General features: G+C 29.1%; 1 protein-coding gene across 7 annotated transcripts in view; it reads left to right on the top strand.

Annotated features, from left to right (window-relative positions):
* The first annotated feature begins 4,449 nt into the window (after positions 1-4,449).
* LOC107440144 (dynamin-1) overlaps positions 4,450-17,908 on the top strand; it is a 54,934-nt gene continuing 41,475 nt past the window's right edge. For 2 of the 7 annotated variants that reach the window (XM_043043355.2, XM_043043362.2), the window contains exon 1: positions 7,367-7,667. In XM_043043355.2, coding sequence (XP_042899289.1) covers positions 7,646-7,667 — 22 coding nt within the window. In that variant the 5' untranslated portion in view covers positions 7,367-7,645. Of the gene's footprint in view, positions 4,743-5,734; positions 5,882-7,320; positions 7,668-17,908 lie in introns of those variants that run through there. The other 5 variants (XM_043043350.2, XM_043043353.2, XM_043043357.2 and 2 more) reach the window with 5 other exon arrangements.

A 17,908-nucleotide genomic window follows, 5' to 3' on the forward strand; every position in this document is an offset into this window, starting at 1 on the left:
TAATTAACTGTAGTCGAGGTACTCCCAGCAAAATTGCTGAGATTTCCGTATCGTGATCTGTGGCAGTATGATCGCCAACTCATGGAAACTTCCGGGCAGAGGCCCGCGAGAAGCTAAAAAAAAAAACATCACAGAAAGGGACTAACTCGAAAGGTATAACTTTTAGCCACCCCCGGGCAAACATCTACTAGTTTTTTTTTTTTTTTTTTTTTTAAATTGCAAGTTTAAAATCCATTTGGCACCTTGGCGATTGTAGTTGGCGCGACATATCACGATACGGAAATATCACCGAATTGTATTTTAACATGACGCAACAGCCCCGTACAACTCAAACCCTAAGTTGATAACCCGTCTCCTTACAAAATTATTTGCACCACATTTGCCTTCCTTACTGCAACTCTTTCTTATTCTTATGTTTTAAAAGAATGTTTATTTACGGAAAGTACGTTTTTGTGTCTGATTTCATTACCTAAAATACCGTATACACTAATTAATTAGCATATTTTAAGATTCCCCTTATTGTCGAACCACTTAACATTGCATCATACCCTTACCACAGCAACTGCATTTACTGGGATGCTAAGAACGACGCTTTTTACAAAATAATTTACAGAGTAGTAGATAAATAATAATTAAAAATTTCCCAATTTCGGGTAATTTTGACAACATTTTAAAAATCTCACCATGAAAGAGCTGGAATAAAGGAACTTATCTACACTAGCAATACATTTTTGCAAAAAGCGTAGTAAGTTGGCAACTCTGCAATAATTAGCTATTTTTATTTATTAACTATGTGTTTCAGAATGTTAAAACGAAATTTATTTCGTATCAGATATTTTCCTGAATTTATTTTACGTAATAGTTGCAGTTTAAAATTTTTTATATTTTTTTTTTTTTTTATTAAATTAAATATACATTGAAATTCTGTTGAGTTTATTCTTGAAATGTGAGACCAGAGAAATTCTATAAAATAGTACTAAGTTGTGAATAAAGGGAATTTCATCCCTTGAACGACTTTTTCATTTTATTTGTTTATTTAAGAATCAGATATATGGTCCACAGCTCCGTAATAATTAGTTAAAGCATTTTATTTTTTTTTTTCGATATTTTTCTACTGGTCTTTTAATTGTTCTGGAAAGTGACTACTGCATACCCTCCAAATGCTACGGAATTTCCGTAGTTTCAGAAATCTTCTTTTCAGACGGTAGCAAAATTAATGTCTTAATATTTTAAAAAAAAAAAAATTAGCGTAAAACTTGTCCACTATTACTTATAAAAGTGCAGGCCATATGGTTAGATTCTTACGTTCTGATAAAAGTGTTATGAGAGATCCATTTGCTTTAAAAATTTCTACTTTGGTATTTTCAAAATCCTCATAAGTTGGAGGGTATGCTACTGTAATATTAATGCAATATATATACGCAGGGTGACCGCAAGCAGGAAAGTGGTAGAGCAAGATAGAGAGATTTTTTTTTTTTTTTTTGCTTGTTCTTATCTGCTAAAACGGACTTTTTAATTAAGAGAAATTTAACCTCTTCAGACTAATGGTACCTATTAGGAAACCTCACCAAATACGGATACCCACACCCTTAAAAATTTAAAGAGTGGTGACGAACTTTTCTCAAGACTGCTTAAAATTTTATATAGTGAACATCCAATTATTTTTATTAAGTTAGCTTTGACGTTTTCGCATCACGCTAAACGTAATGAAATAATCTTTTAGCATGGATGAATACCTCAAAGCCTCAATATTTTTCAAACTTTAGCTACCACTTTAGCAGTTTCCGATGCAGTGCAGCCAGTCTCGCAACACTAATTCAACAAACCACTAGAAATGTGAAACTAATTGCTTTTAAGCGTTTAGCAACCACTATTCTTTAAACAACAAAGAATTAATAAGTCTGCCACTTTCTTTTAAGACAACCGCAACTCTGCCGGAGATGCCAACTTGCTCCGGACAGTGTATAAATCCATACCTGCCAACTTTTACGCATTTGGCGTAAAATTTTATTTTTATATTTAAAGTGGTAGTAAAATGTGTGCTTTCTGTAGATTCTTTGCATTTATAAAATTAATTTATAATCTTTTTGACCACCACTATTTTTTTTAAAAAATTAAGCATTTATATTAATACTAGCTGTACCCTGCGTGCGTTGCAACGCTTTCAGTTTGAATTTAAATTTTGTATTTAAGTGTGTAAATGAGATTTGTGATTATGATTTGAATAGAGAATTTTATTTAATGGTGAAAAAACCAGTGATAGTCTCAACAGTTAATTCTCTAGGATATCGTTAGTGCANCAGTGACATACACACGAACAGACGAAATATATATATAAAGATGTAATACTGTTATAGTTGCCTGCTTAAGCTTCCTTAAAATACAACGCATGTTTCTGCCTAAAATTGTTATTAAAATTTCATTTCCTACCACTGGGGAAAATCATCCTCGAAAGGATTAAAAGTTGGCAGGTATGTAAATATCATACCTGCCAACATTTACTCATTTGGGTAAAATTTTATTTCTATATTTAAAGTGGTAGGAAAATGTATGCTCTCTATATATTCCTTGCATTTATAAACTTCATTTATTATCTTTTAGACCACCACTATTTTTAAAAAAACTAAGCATATATATATTAATATGTAATACTTGAATAATTGTCGACAGTAGCCTTTTCAAAACACATCGTATTTTTCTGCCTAAAATTGTAATTTAAATTTCATTTTACTACCTGTGGGGATAATCATACTCGAAAGGACTAAAAGTTGACTGCAACTAAGTGACTTCGTTGCACTCAAGCCGTGTTGAACGTTTTAAAATGTCGGTAAAATTAACTGAAATCTACAAATTCTAGTTTGTAATTACGTTTTCTGTGATAACTGGATTGATTTTGGTGATATTTCTGTATTTACCCGGAGTAGTTGCTGTGATAACGGAACTCTTATTCTAACTTTTCTTGAAGCTTCGCTCCCGATTTTCATCATTTCCTAGAGATGAATATGATAAAACCCCATCCTGGGGGATAATGCATAGATAAATACTTCACACAGGCATAGAATGTTTGTCTAAGGTTGCAGTTATTAATATCACACCTGAATAAAATTTTTAATTAAAATTTGCTATTCCATAAAGGGTTAAAAAAATTTGCTTGGTCGAAATATATCAGTCCTGAACTATATAATATTTAGTTTTTAAAACCGACTGACTGAAATGCTCAGGTGGAATTAAAACCATCAAAATTTTCAGTAGCTTCGTGCAACACTTACCACCACTTTTTAAAATTTTTCCAGTTGTGGCCACCCTAAATATTACATAGCTGCCAACTCTTCCGGTTTCCCCGGAAGATTTTAATTTCGTATTTAAAGTGGTGCCGAAACTCATGTCATGTCATTAGACTTTTTGAATTATAATAATTAATAATGATTATAAATGAGTTTGACCATCACTACATATAAATAATTACGACGAATATACAAAAGCATACTAATCTTTATGATAGCACATTTTAACAGAGCCAAAAAAAACTTTTTTTTTAGTAAGATTGTTTTTCGGTGATTGTTTTTCTACCACTTGAAAAATCCATTCTCAGAAAGAGTAAAAGTTGGCAGGTATGATATTAGATCTTAATGTTCTATAAATAAAAATTATAGTTTTGTATCAAAAGTAAACAAATAAGTCGCTTTAATTAACATAAGAATGTTTTAATCAGTTTTACGTAATTTTTAATTTCATATGGAAGATTTGATTCAGTAATAGCGGATGTAATTGAGACAAATCACTCCGGTTAAAATTGCCAGTCTAATCTGAATTGGCACTTAGTTAAATAAGTTTCACTTTCGATTTCAACTCACGTGACGATAAACTTCATTTTCTCATAACGGGCCCCATTTGAAAATTACGTAAGCACTTAAGAGTTAGGTTTGGAGTAGAAACTGATTTATATTATTTTTACATTAATCATTATTTTGGTTAGCTCAAATTAAAATGACTTAACTCACGAACATACCGTTTTGGATAATACTTCCCATATTATTGTATTCGATGTTAACTGCTGTCGATAATGATCGTAGTATTACCATATTCAATAATTCTATTAATTGATAAGACTCTCGATATTATTCAAATCGATATTTACAGTTATTGAAAATAATCGCGATATTATAATTGTCGATAATTATCATAAGTTTGAAATTTATCATAACACATTGCAATCACAATATACTGAAATATAAAATATCGCTTTCACGATGTTTAAATAATATCGATATTTCACAATACATCGCTCAGTTGTAATCCTCTTAATGATATTCAGAAAAAAGATGGATTTATGTTAAGAAGTTTCTCAAGGAAATAAATTTAGAAGATTTGATATATCTTTTGTGGCTTTAGGGTTACTCCTTTTTTGTGGTTATTAGCTATTACGCGGATTCAAGTTTCACTTGCTTTTGATTGGCAGCTTCGTGCATAGCAACCAATCAAATTTTATTTACCCAGATTTTTTAACGCGGTAGCCAAACAACTATTTAAAATAAGTTTAATTTTGCCTGCATGTTACACAATTAATACGTTAATGTTGTTTGTACGTATAAAGGTGCAAAAAAACATTCCATAAGCTAACTAATTGAATATTAAATCATAAAATTTACTGTTACTCTAAATAATTGAATAAAAGTGTTTTTATAAATTAGAACAAGTTCGAATTATTGCAAATAGCACAAGAAAAAATATGGCAGCAAATGGTGAGTTAGTTTTATTTATAAAAAAACGATTTTAACCCATTCTTGCCTGGTCTCTTTTTAACTCTTTAACGCAGAATTTTTTAAAAACATATTTTTCATTATTTTGCATTGATTTAAGTCAATATTGGCGAAAAAATATAATATTCAGCTTTTTAATAATTTATGGTTAAGAAATAAAGCGTGTCTTTTTCTGCTCTAAACGTTAAAATTTTCTAAACCCGACTAGATCACTTCCAAACAATAATTTTTCAAGTTCGCATTTTTTTTTTTGCAGTTATTTAGATCTAAGAAAAAGTTATTCATCATTGAAATTTCATTAATTTATGAAATAAATTATTGATAAATTTTTGGATCTGAATGAAAAAACAAAACAAATTCAAACGACTCTTTTTTGGATTTTAGTGTAAATATTATTCCGATAATCTAAAAGTTTTCTTTTTGTAACTATTAGAATGTTTTTTTATAATTAAAAAATTTTAAAAAATATTTTTGCTTGTAATTAGAACGTCAAAAAAACATAGATAAAAGGCCATCAGCATTCCATCTGCGCCAAAGGGTTAAAAAGAACAGTTTTTTTTGTAAAAAAATGTTTTATTATTTTTATTTCTTTTGCAAAAAACAAGATTTATCCAATACAAATATAATTATAACTGGATCTAAACTCAAAGTATAGTGTTTTTTTTCCCTTAAAAAAAAAAAAAAAAAAAAAAAAAAAAAAAAAAAAAAACAGAATAGATAAATCTATTTGTTTTTGCGCGAATATATTTTTCATAAGTGGATTATTGTTTCGGCATTACATTTATGAGTAAAATGTAAGTTAAAACTATTGAGCCGTTCTAAAATAAATTAATCACTTTAATTGGTATTTTAAAAAAAAAGTTCTACTTTTCTTACTGTTTACACTGGTGTCTACCAATCATGTAACGCAAACGATCGCATTTCTTAAAATTTCCTTAAATTACTAAGGGATGATAAACAATTATTTTGTGCAGTTTCAGGCTATTGAATTTTGAATATGTCAGCTATGAATCTCGCAGATGATAGTGATTTTGAGGAAGCCCATACTGGGCCATTCGATAGTTATACTTCAGTTGAAAGTGATAATGAACAATTTTTCTCATCTCTACCACCTGCCCCAGGTAGGAAAATTTTAAAAGATATTTTTCTAGGTTATTTTTGGGGTTTAGCAAATTTTGGATAGAAATAAAATTTTGATAAAAAAAAGTCATAATTAAAAAAAAAAAATTTCATAATAATCATACGACTATTTATAATTCAGTTCATGACATCCTCAAATAAGCTAGCGTCTGCTGCCGCTAAAAATTATTGTTTATAATTTACTCAAATAAGTTGCAAATTTTTATCCCAACATAATTTTTTTAATATTTAAAGTGGTAGTAAAAGAATAACGTAAGTTCAAGAATGTTTTTCTTTCGATAGCACTTATTATTTATGCATTATCTGATATTTATGTATTCATTTATAATGATTTTTTAAATTATTAATCCCTTACTCAACAATAAATTAATTTTTTAAGATGAACAAAGAACTAAGTTCCCTAATTTTGAACAAAAATTTTAAAACGAACTAAGAATAATCTGAAAACAAGAATGTAAACTTAACAAACTGCTTTCAAAAGTGATTATGAAAAAAAAACTAAACTCATTTAATATTTTTCGTAATTCTTTCATTTTATTCACGAATTTTTTCTAAAAAATATAATTAATTTGTTTAAAGTATTATTATCAGAAATTAAAAAAGTTTAAAATTATAGCATCCGTATTAATAACACAAGTCAGTAAAATTAAGGAATAAAAACTGTGTACTTGTAATCAAAAACGAGCTCAAAGAAACTTAATTTCTATAAGTTTTATTATGAAATAGACCACAAAATTGCAGCAATTCTTTCCCATCTCACTATAATAAAATAAATAAATAAATGTCTTTCAAAACTACCATGCAGTACGAGCAACGCCTCCACGCTGATTTTTATTTGTAGTTTGATCAGACCACTATGTAGGTAAACCATTTAACGAAAGAGCCACTTATTGGAAAGTCTAGTAAAAATAAGAAAGTGGTAGCAAATATATGTCTAAAAATTTGTTTATTTCTTGAATATCATTGTTTTGTTTCATTTACCTGTCAACCACTACAGATTCAATTCTCTCATATATATGATAAATTTCTCTCAATTACTTTTAAAATAAAATTTGGGTTCCTGCGCCCAACTGGTTCATTTTTTAAAAGTCTGCGCAGACTACTAATAAAATACCGTGGGGAGGCTTTTTAATATAGGAGGTGATATGAGTCATATATTATCAAATAGGTTACAATTGTTAAACGAAAAAAACTTGTCTTATCAATGAAATATTTTTCCTCAAACTGGCAGGAAATAGTAACAAGTGTTGAGAGAAAAAAAAATAGCTTCATCATATTATTTTTAAGACTAATAATATTGACTTCAAAGCAGCTCTAAAAAAAAAAAGGAATATTGCGGGAAAATATAATATCATTCAGTCACATGCACTTCACTTTTCAACTTCAGAGAATAAGTTTCACTTTCACTTTCAACTACCTTGGAATCCGCTAATTCGTTTGAAAAAGAAAACAAATTTTAGTATCGTCTGATAAGCGTGGCGATAAAACAATTTCGTCGCCAAGTCAAAGAAATGTATAAAACCTTTCGACTTAACTACGGCATTTATCTCTTCTTGGTAGTAAAAAGCGCTGTAGATCAGTTCCTGTGAAACTTTTTATCATTAATTAGTCCCTACAAATTTGCGGTTTGTCTGATAAGTTAGTCACGTGAATCACATGATTCTGCTAGTTGCAGTTGACGGATAGGTTTTTATACGTCTGTTACACTTAAGCTTAAACATTTGGCGGAACTCAATTGTTAAATAATGGCAAGCGTACAAAAGCCAGGTAAATTTTTTTCTTCTTCTTTTATTAAATTTATGTTATGACCGGTATCTTTTTAAACTATTAAGGCAACTACTTTTAATTAGCTGCTCTTATGAAAAACTTCATTAATTAAAAACGATGAAAATATTCAAAAAAATTCTATATATTAACATTTGTTATTGAAACTAATGAGTTATTTTTTGTGTTTAATATTATAATAATAATTATTGTATACTTGATAATAGAGAGATTTAATTAGCTTCAAAAATTATGAGAAAGGTAAAAAAAGCATTTAATATCGCCTCTAAGATGGTTATACAAATTTTATTGTTTTTATCGTACTTATTGTTGCCATTAATGTAATTGTAATTACTCATGTAATTACTTGCTGGATTTAATGTCTCCTGATTCATGGTTAAATAAATTTTATTGTTTTTATTTTACTTATTGTTGCCATGTATGCAATTAATTTAATTGTAATTACTTATTATTATAATTAATATTGTTATAAAATATTATAATTGTTATAATTTTAACTACCTGGGGAGAAGTAAATTTGGGTTGATAATTTTTTTAAACAAATGATGTTTTGAGATTATTAATTTCAATTATTTATTGCACTCAACTAAGTAAATAAACAAATGTAAGGACAAAATATGCATATTACCATAAATTATTCTGAAACGAAGTAGTAATTACTAAATACCTTGTGCCCTGACATTCCAATACAAAACTAAGTGGTAGTTGATCAAAGTTTAAAGCTTTCAATTTATTTTTAAAAATTCGTTGTCGTAGTTTTAGATCTAAATAAATATCGTTTTCCATTTTATATATATATATATATTGCTACTTTGAAAACTTTTTTAACGGAAATAGGCGAATGAAACAGGGGAAAATTCCCGTGGATCTTTTATTTATTTATTTTTTGCTTTTTTAAAAAAGAAGAAGTTTTAGTGAATTTACGTTACTGTTTATAGAAATATTTTGTTTTCTCCTAAGCTGTTAGCTAATTGTTTAAAACTGAAGTAACGAAGAATTTTATAATCATACTAAATGGCCTTTGAAAAAATAATATGTAATGGTGATAACTGAAGTATTAAAATATCAATGTCTGTCTCATTTTTTTGCCACTTTTTGAAATTTAACTATTATTATCCCGCCCATAAACTACTAAAAAATAGTTTGTGCACTAGTTTAAATTTTTTTTTACATGATTTCTTTGTATAAAACTGCGAAAAAATTTTTTTTCATAATCGTAATTTATTGAATTTTTAAAAACTTAGGTTTTGATGTTAAATCATTGTTTAATATTAAAATCAACGGAAATGGGCATTAATTTTTACTGAACATATCTATGCAATATATATGTTTAGTATAAATTAATACTTTTTATGGTTATGGCTATGGCATCCATATCAGTGCAAAATAATTATGATACGAATTATAATTTTGCACTGAAAAGGTTCTCTTTGAAAGTTTGATATGTTATTTGATGTTATGTTTTACATGCGGGAAAGTTTAAAAAATTTCCACCTTCATTTATCACTTGAACACTAGGAAAAATCGATCTGATACTTCGATTGAGAAGCTTGATAGTAGGGAGTTTATTTATTTTGTTAATTCGTTCATATTGCTAAAGCGTGATTTTTTTTGGTGAAGTAAAAAGTAATAGTTTGATTTTTCTAGAGTTGCATATCATTTCAGTTTTAAAATGAAGTCGCTCCGTTTCGTTTTTGTTTCTAATGTTATATGTCAGGGGTGGCCAACGTGCGGCTCGCGAGCCACATGCGGCTCTTTGAAGGATTATTTGTGGCTCTCGATAAATGTACCCAAGTTCACTTCTCATTTTTGTGCTATTATATTTTAATATTTTTCTGAATCCATTTGAAATTAGCATAATTCATGGTGAGTTTTCCATTTCCAATATAATTATGACCCAAAAAGCATCTGAAGAATTAGAATTAATAGAGATGCAAGACGATCAAGCTCGACAATTAAAATATAAGTCGACGTTGATTACTGAATTTTGGAAATTTGTACCAGAATCGAAGTATCCTGAATTAAAAATAGCTGCTTGTCGAATTATTTCAATATTCGGAACAACGTACTTATGTGAATCATTTTATTTCACTTTAAAATTCGTGAAATACCAACACCGATAAGTATTAACTAACCAGCATCTTAAGGAATTACTGAGAAGTGATGTCCAATTACTCACCAAATTTTAACGAATTATCAGGAGTAGTAATTTTGGTAATTTTTAATATTTAAATTCAATACACATATTTTGTATTTTTATTAATATGTTTTCAAGAAATATAATTTCGGTAAAAAAAAAAAATTATATATTTTTTGCACACCTTTAAAATGCTTATTTAATTGCGGCTCGCGAAAAATTTTAGATTTTGAAAAATGGCTCGACTCTCAAGGAGCTTGGCCACCCACCCGTGTTATATGCCAATAGCAGCAAGCCTGCTTGATGGTAAAACACCAAGCGAATTTTTAACCAGAGGGTGCGTTTCTTGTTTTTCATTGGCACCATCTATGGCCAAGAATATGATTTTATCCACACGTACGTCACAGCCCGTTCATGGGATGGACCCATTCATACGTACATTCATTCATCCAAATCTTGAAAACTCCCTTGCAGCATAAAAAACATAAAGAGACATTTAAAAAATTTTTTAAAAAAAGCATTACAGAAAGGTATAACTCGTAGCCACCCCCAAGCTAGCATAAAAATTTTTTTTTGTTTTAAATGCAAATTTAAAATCTATTTATCACTTGGCGATTATAGTTGGTGCGGCAGATCAGGATACGGAATGATACCCGAACGAATCAGTCTCCTCTTCAATGGCCCAGAGATCTGATTTATCTCTATTTCTAAATGCTTCAAGCATGATTTTTCAAATTGTACCTACACTTTTGCCATGAAAAATCTTCCTAAACATTTACTGCATGTTTGCATACAGTTAGCATTAAAGTGTTTCCACATTTTTGTTCTGCCCCTGTACTTAGTTACATCACATTTTTCTCTATAAAAAATTTTGTAGAATATTTTCTTTCAATATTTTTTTTTAAAAAATGCTGATTTAGGGGATATGCATGTTGTTTGTACCCCTATTTAAATTATTTATTTGAACTTATTGATCATATGATTGAGATTTGATCATAGCTTGTATAAGTATGTATTTTTAAAATTATAATATAATACTCCATTATAGCTTTTTGTAAAAAAGTTTTTTTTAAATATTTTATTTGGACCAAAATATACAATAATAATTTATTGTTATATTATTTTGAAAAATTATACAAATGATAATTTTTCGAATTGAAAAAAAAATAAATTGCTAGCCTTTTTTATTGCATGTTTTTAATTATGTTTAATTTTTAGAAATAGCATTTTAAAGTAAGAATAATAACGTAATATTTAAGTGTTACTCTTTAGTAAGCAGTGTATTATATAATTGATTTTTCATTTTATTAAAAATTACCAATTCTTTCTGGGTTACTTTACATCCGTAATTTGTAAAGAATTTTAAAATTAAATTTTATACTCTGATGAATTTGTTAGCTTTAAGTTTGCCTATGTTTTAACATAAAGGGAAAATACCCTTAATTAAGACGTTTATTTGACCTTGGCAGCATGCCAAAAAAAGGCATTAATAAATTTACATTTATTCACAATAAATCGTTTGCACTATAGGGAATCAACTTAAATATTTTCAATATAAGTTTTGAAGAAAAAATTCAAATGAATAAACAAAAGAGTATAATGATGGTTTAAGAAGATTATTGCTGTCAGTATGAATCATAGGTTTAAGAAGATTATTGCTGTCAGTATGAATCATATGATGAAACTGCTAAGCTTATGTTATCGAATACTTTGCAATAGATCAGCGCACAATTCAAAGCTTCTTCTTCAACCAAAGGGGTCGCCCACAAATTGTGTTACTTACACTTATTAAATATAGACTTTTTCATTCACTTTTACTTCATCCCCCTCCGTAATTTTCCAAGAGATATTTTTGCAAAAATATTATTTATTTTAAAAAAATGTATGAGATTTTACCCTTTGTTGAACAGAAAATTTTAATCGTAAAATTTAGTCAAGAAATCCGTAAGAATTGTGGCCAATGAATGTACGCAAAATGCCTGGTTAAATCAGGAGAAGTTGTGCATCAATAGCACTTAGTCGTATAAACTCGGAATTTGTAGAAAATTAGAATTGACAAAAAGAAAAGTAATAGCAAAAATATTTTATGGATAGATTTTAAGGGGGGGGGACTTTCTAAGTTAACCATGATAAATATTAAAATTAGTTTGATATCATAGAACGTTAGAAATATTTAATATCACAGCTTGTTGCAATTAATTTGAGCATTTGTGTGTAAACGCCTGTGAATGGGCTTATAATGTAATTGTTAAAAATTAGTGTCGTATACATTTACTAGCAAAATAATAAGACTTCAGAATTCTATGTAAACAATCTTTCCTTTAGCAGTAAATGTTTTGAAAGATTTCACAGGGAAAAATTTGAAAGATCATGCTTCAAGCTTTTAGAAATGGTGTCTTTTTTATCCATGCAAAATTTGCTTCGAATTAAATGAACGTAAAAAGTTACAAGCATCTTTCCCCTTTTTAATATCATTATAATTCGAAACGCATTCTTATATAAATTTTTTATAGAATGATTTTAAAATTGCTGGGACTATTAAAAACCGAAAGAAGTTATTAACTTGCTCCCTTATTTTGGTCGATCCGAATTTTGCTGGGGTAAAAATAACACTATTTCTAAATGCTACAAGCATGATTTTTAAGAGTGTGCCAACAATTTTGCCGTGTAAAAATTTCCAAAATATTTGCTGCTCAAAGAAAGATTGTTTACATAGAAGTAATATAGAATTAATAGAGTTAATATAGAATTGATTAGAGTTAATATAGAATTGATCGCATTTTTTTTTGTCCTGTACCTGTACGTTGGCCTATGGTAAAGTTGAGAATTAAGAGGCAAGTTAATTTCAATGATTAACAATTAAAACAAATTAATTAAACAATTTTAATTATAACAAATTGACAATTAAATTTGCAGACGGCACAGCATGTCTTCTGACATCTGCTATTCGAGTACGAAAAAAAAAAATTCTATCGATATTTAATTTTTTAAATTTCTGGTATTGGGTTATTAAACGGTAATTTTCCCTTGTGGTTTAACTGGCGCCGCTGCTGGTACGCGTTCAAGTTCATCAACCAGGAAATCAATTCAAAAAAGAAAGTAATCGACAAAATAAAATCAGTTTTCGCAGCGTTCTGTTAAAAATAAAATGTTGGTAGGAGGAGTATAATATTTTTGATGATTTTAGCTACTACGGCAAATTAAAAGATAAGTAATAATAATCAGTTGACAATGTCGTTATTTTTAAATTAAAATGAGGTCTAACAGTTCTATATTCATAGCTGCAAACTCTTCCGATTTTGTCAGAAGATTTTATTTTTATATTTAAAGTGGTAGCAAAATTCATGTTATTCTATTAAATTTTTTGAATTTTAATAATAGTTATAAATGAGTTTGACCACCACTACATATAAGTATCTACAACAAATTTATAAAAAGCACAATATTCTTTACGAAAGAGAATTTCAATCTTTTCAAAATATAAATATACTTTTGAGTAAGATTGTTTTTCGGTAATTGCTTTACTACCAACTTGGAAAAGTTCATTGTTTCATTAACCCTTTTGCGCCGACTATCTCAAATACGTGCCAGCATAAAGACGTATCAATCAGGTTAAAAAGATAAAACTGGTAATCAAAGTAATTCTTTAGCAGTTTACTTGTGGGCGGAGTTATAATTGTTTGATTTATTTAATTCAACATTACTTTGTTCAAAATAAAACTATTCAGTTGTACTTTGATCTAACATTGATTATATNGAACCACCGCTGCTCGATTTATAATAATTTTAATTTTATTACCGTCATTGAACAGCCGTCCCAGTTTTGAGTCTATTACTACAAATTTTCAACTCCCAACCCAAAAGACAAAGAAACTCCTGGATCCAAGTATTGAAAAAAATTTGCCTTTGCGGAGGACTTTGGAACTCACCCACATTTGCATTACATGGAGAAGAAAACCTACCACGGTTAGTCTGGTGACAAGGGGACTCTAACCCATGATTCGTCTACCATTGAGAATATTTTATGACAGCACTCTGTTCGATGCGAGCCGAGTGCGGAATTCGTATCGACCAACCATCATATGGATTCGAACCCGGGTCACCTTAGTGGGAGGCTAGCGCTCTATCCCTTGAGTCACTACGACTCTTTTTATAATAATTGATTAATAGTTGTAATTATAAATTAACTTGAATTTATGTCTCCACTTTTCTTTTCTTTTTGGGAGATCAATGCCGTAAACCCACTAAGGATTTCACTAAATAAGGAAAATGCGTCCTAAATACAATTAAATATTGTAACTCTACTCGCTTGTTAACGCTGACGTTCTAGTTCTTCCGTCACATCGGGAATAAGCTTGTTACCATTACAGTCCAGGACCTTAATCGTTCACCGACTCCAGTCTTAGGTAAATTCAATGCATTTTTGTAAACTTAACTACTTTATGATAATCAAAAATGGGGCTCTTAAGTGGTATTCTGATGAAATTTTAGCCGATTTTTTTTCTTCTTATGGTTAATGATAAACAGCCAACCCAATTTTGAGTTCATGACTATCGATAGTCAGTTCCGTAGCCTTGTTATTTTGAACCAAATCCAGAGGCAAGTGGACACACGGATCAAGCATACAAGAAAAACTGGCTTTTGTGGAGTTTGTTTTTTCTTTCTAGAACTAACCTGCATTTGCGCTATATGAAGAGGAAAACCTTGAAAACTTTCCACGGTTAGTTCGACTGCAATGGGATACAAACTTGGGTAACCTCTTTGGGAGGCGAGCGCTCTATCTTCGAGTCAGCGGAAAATGTTTCGTAAATTGGCAACATTGGTAGTCAATTAGTCAAAAACTTATGGCAATAACTAGAGCCCGGATTTTGATGACCTAAAAAATCTCAATTAATGCCCTTAAAAAGTGCAAAAAATGCCCTTAAAAATGCGAAAATTGCGCTAAAAATGCCTTATGACATACTTAAATAAAGTAAAAATATTGTACTAAAATAATGTTTTACTCTTTAAAATTATTATGAGTCATTTCAAAAAATATAAAGCAATGCGATACTTGATCTACGTTCATTAAAGTTTGAAAAATAAGTTTTATATCCTAAAATAACAAACAAAAAAAAAGGAAAATATATTGACTCCAAAACATTTTCATTTTGTATAAAACCTTTAATGAATATAACAACTTCCATCTCATATTACTAAATATCAGAATTAAATTGGATTATGAAATTTTTTTTGATATTTTGAAATGTAAGCGAGCGTCTCTTGTCTTAAAGTAAATTTTTATACCTGGAGAAGCTTCTTTCAACGTCTACTGATGTTATTGGTGTGTACTTGAAAAAGACGGTCTCACTTACTGACAATTCTTCTTCAATTTGAAAAGATGTTGCTTCACCTGTTAATATCCTCGAGATTTTCTTCATTGTTTGGAAACCAGTGTAATAATAAAAATTGATAAAAAATAATAAAAATTGCAAAAAATTTACAAAAAACTTAAAAAATGTTTTAAAATGCAAAATACGCCCCAAAATTTAAAGAAAAAAAAATGCTCTAAAGGACAAAAATGTCCAAAAATGCAAAAAAATGCAAATGTCATCAAAATCCGGGCTTTACTTATTACTCTTTGAATTCAAATTAATCGCAAACTATAAATGCACATAACTGAGATTTTATTTACCTACCTTATTTAGCTTTACTTGACTGCAAATTAACTTTTTTATAATTATTAATTAAAACCGTGTATAGTAATAATTGAATTAATAAAAACATGTTCCGCCACCACCTTCCATATCATTTTCAGAAATAAAAAAACAAAGTAAATAACTTAACAAGCAGAAAATTAATAATCTAAGAAAGAAAAAAAACTTTATCAAACTATTGAGAAGGAGAAAAACGTTTTGTAGTAACAATTTCAAGTTTTCAAAGGCAACGAAACTATTTTTAATGTTTCTAGTTACACTTTTATTGTTATTCGTCAGGGATTGAAAACGTTCGTCTTCATTCTTTTTATGTTGATGTGAATGATGACAAAGTTTTTAGGAAACATGCGCCTGAAGTATAGAATAAAAAAAGTTTATATAGGTTTATATATAGGGAGAATTGTGATTTAAATTTGCAAAAACAATGTATTCCTATAAAATTTCAAAATTGAATTTGTTACATTTTGAAAACTCTGCAATATATAACATGATTATTACAACACTTTTTCCTTATCTATATAATTCGATTTAATAACATTTTCATACAGTTTGAAACTGATTTCATTACACCGATTAATATCTACTAAAAATAAAAGCTAAAATTTAGTCACTAATTCTGATAGATAAAATGGAAGAAAAAAAAAAGACTTCCTATTTCGGTTTTTGAAGTTCTTGAATAGCTGGAAATGTTAATTTATGCTCTAATTAATGAGTTATTGACGTTGAAACAAATGAGAGGAAAACTTCATGCATATAAATAAGAGTTTTTTTTTCTGTAAAATATGTAGATAGAGATTCCTAAAACATAAGAAATAATTATGATAAGAAAAACATAGTTGTAGTTACCTTTGAGTTGAGGATTTGACTTTTGATTATATATACTTACAAAAACGAAGAAGCTTTAGAAAATTCTTTTTTGAAATTTTCAGCATCTTTTTTTTATTTATTTAGATTCACTCTCAACCAACTGTTCAGGTGTATTTTTTTCTTTATATTCTATGCATCTAGGAAAAGTGGAATTTAATTTAATTAAAAGAGCGGGTTTTGTTTCCGAGGCCATCTTGCTTTTAGCAATAGAGCGCATGCGTTAAATGTTCTTAATCGCCTATCTTCAAGGAATCGCCAAAGGGATGATATTGCATGATGATTTCATTTTATGCAGGTTTGAATCCCGCCATAACCCTGGTTGTATCTTCATGCTGTGTTTCTCTGAAATATGTTGTTTGTTAACGTGGCAAACGCTTATAAGACTTTCTTTTGTAATTGACCTCATGAGCCTCCACATGTACAGGGGTCTGTCCAGACATTTTGTGACAGGTCAGTTTTTGTAAAATAGTGAAAAAATTATTCGTAATTTATGAATATAAAATAAGCGTTAAGTCACATTCTTTCAACCAGTGTTCGCTTTTGTGTATTTGTGCAAATTGGGTCCGTTATTGCAAAGAAAAAACTTTTTCAAGAACTTTTTAAATTTTAAAGACATGCAAGATTATGCTCAACATTGTAAAATTCTAATTAAAAAAAATTAAATATTAAAAAAAAACAGCAATTGCAGCTACTAAATCAGCGATGCAACATATAAATATTTGGTATTTAGCCTATACTGCTGAACGCAGAATATTCATTTCGGACGAATAAAGGAAGAAGCGTCTGACGAAGACAAAATTTAGCTCGTTTACATGTCTTTCTTCCCAACAAATTTGCAAAGGGTCCGATTAAAAGATAAATTATTTTGTGAAGGGTCCGTTTTTAAGTTAAAATATTTTGTGAAGGATCCGTTTTTATGAAAAGATATTTTGTGAAGGGTCCGTTAACGGACCCAAATTTCTTCTAAACAGACCCCTGATGTATGTGTACTAATAAAATAAATAGAAAAAACTTCTGCCTTGGGAAAGTTGAAAAATCTCTTCTAATTTTTAAAAGAACGGGTCTAGTCGAACCGAGAAGTCCAGTAAATTGTCTCGACAGATCAGATGTTATATCAATCAAAATAAAATCTACTCTAACAGCAACAAATGACATCAGAGAAATTTCTATTCATAATTTCGTAAAATAAGGTTTTGTTTTTTGTGATTTTTCTCAAAATCATAAAAATAGAATACTATTTTTCCCAAACAATGAGTTTTCACAAAACAATGATTTTTCAAAAAAAAATAGGACCTTTCACAAAGAGTCTGTTTCAACCTAAGTCTAATTTAAACTTTCGTATAACTAGAAAAGCAAGTTGTAGCATGTCACGACCTTCGATGGATATGATAGTAATGAAGACGTTTTAACGCGTCATTACTACACTAACACCATTGTTTGCACGAATTATTTTACTAGGAATTTCGAGATTATTTTTATTGCAGAGAAGCGCATTACAATGCAAAGTATTGAAATAATAAATA

Source organism: Parasteatoda tepidariorum, chromosome 10 (assembly GCF_043381705.1).
Source record: "Parasteatoda tepidariorum isolate YZ-2023 chromosome 10, CAS_Ptep_4.0, whole genome shotgun sequence".
Lineage (NCBI taxonomy): Eukaryota > Metazoa > Arthropoda > Arachnida > Araneae > Theridiidae > Parasteatoda > Parasteatoda tepidariorum.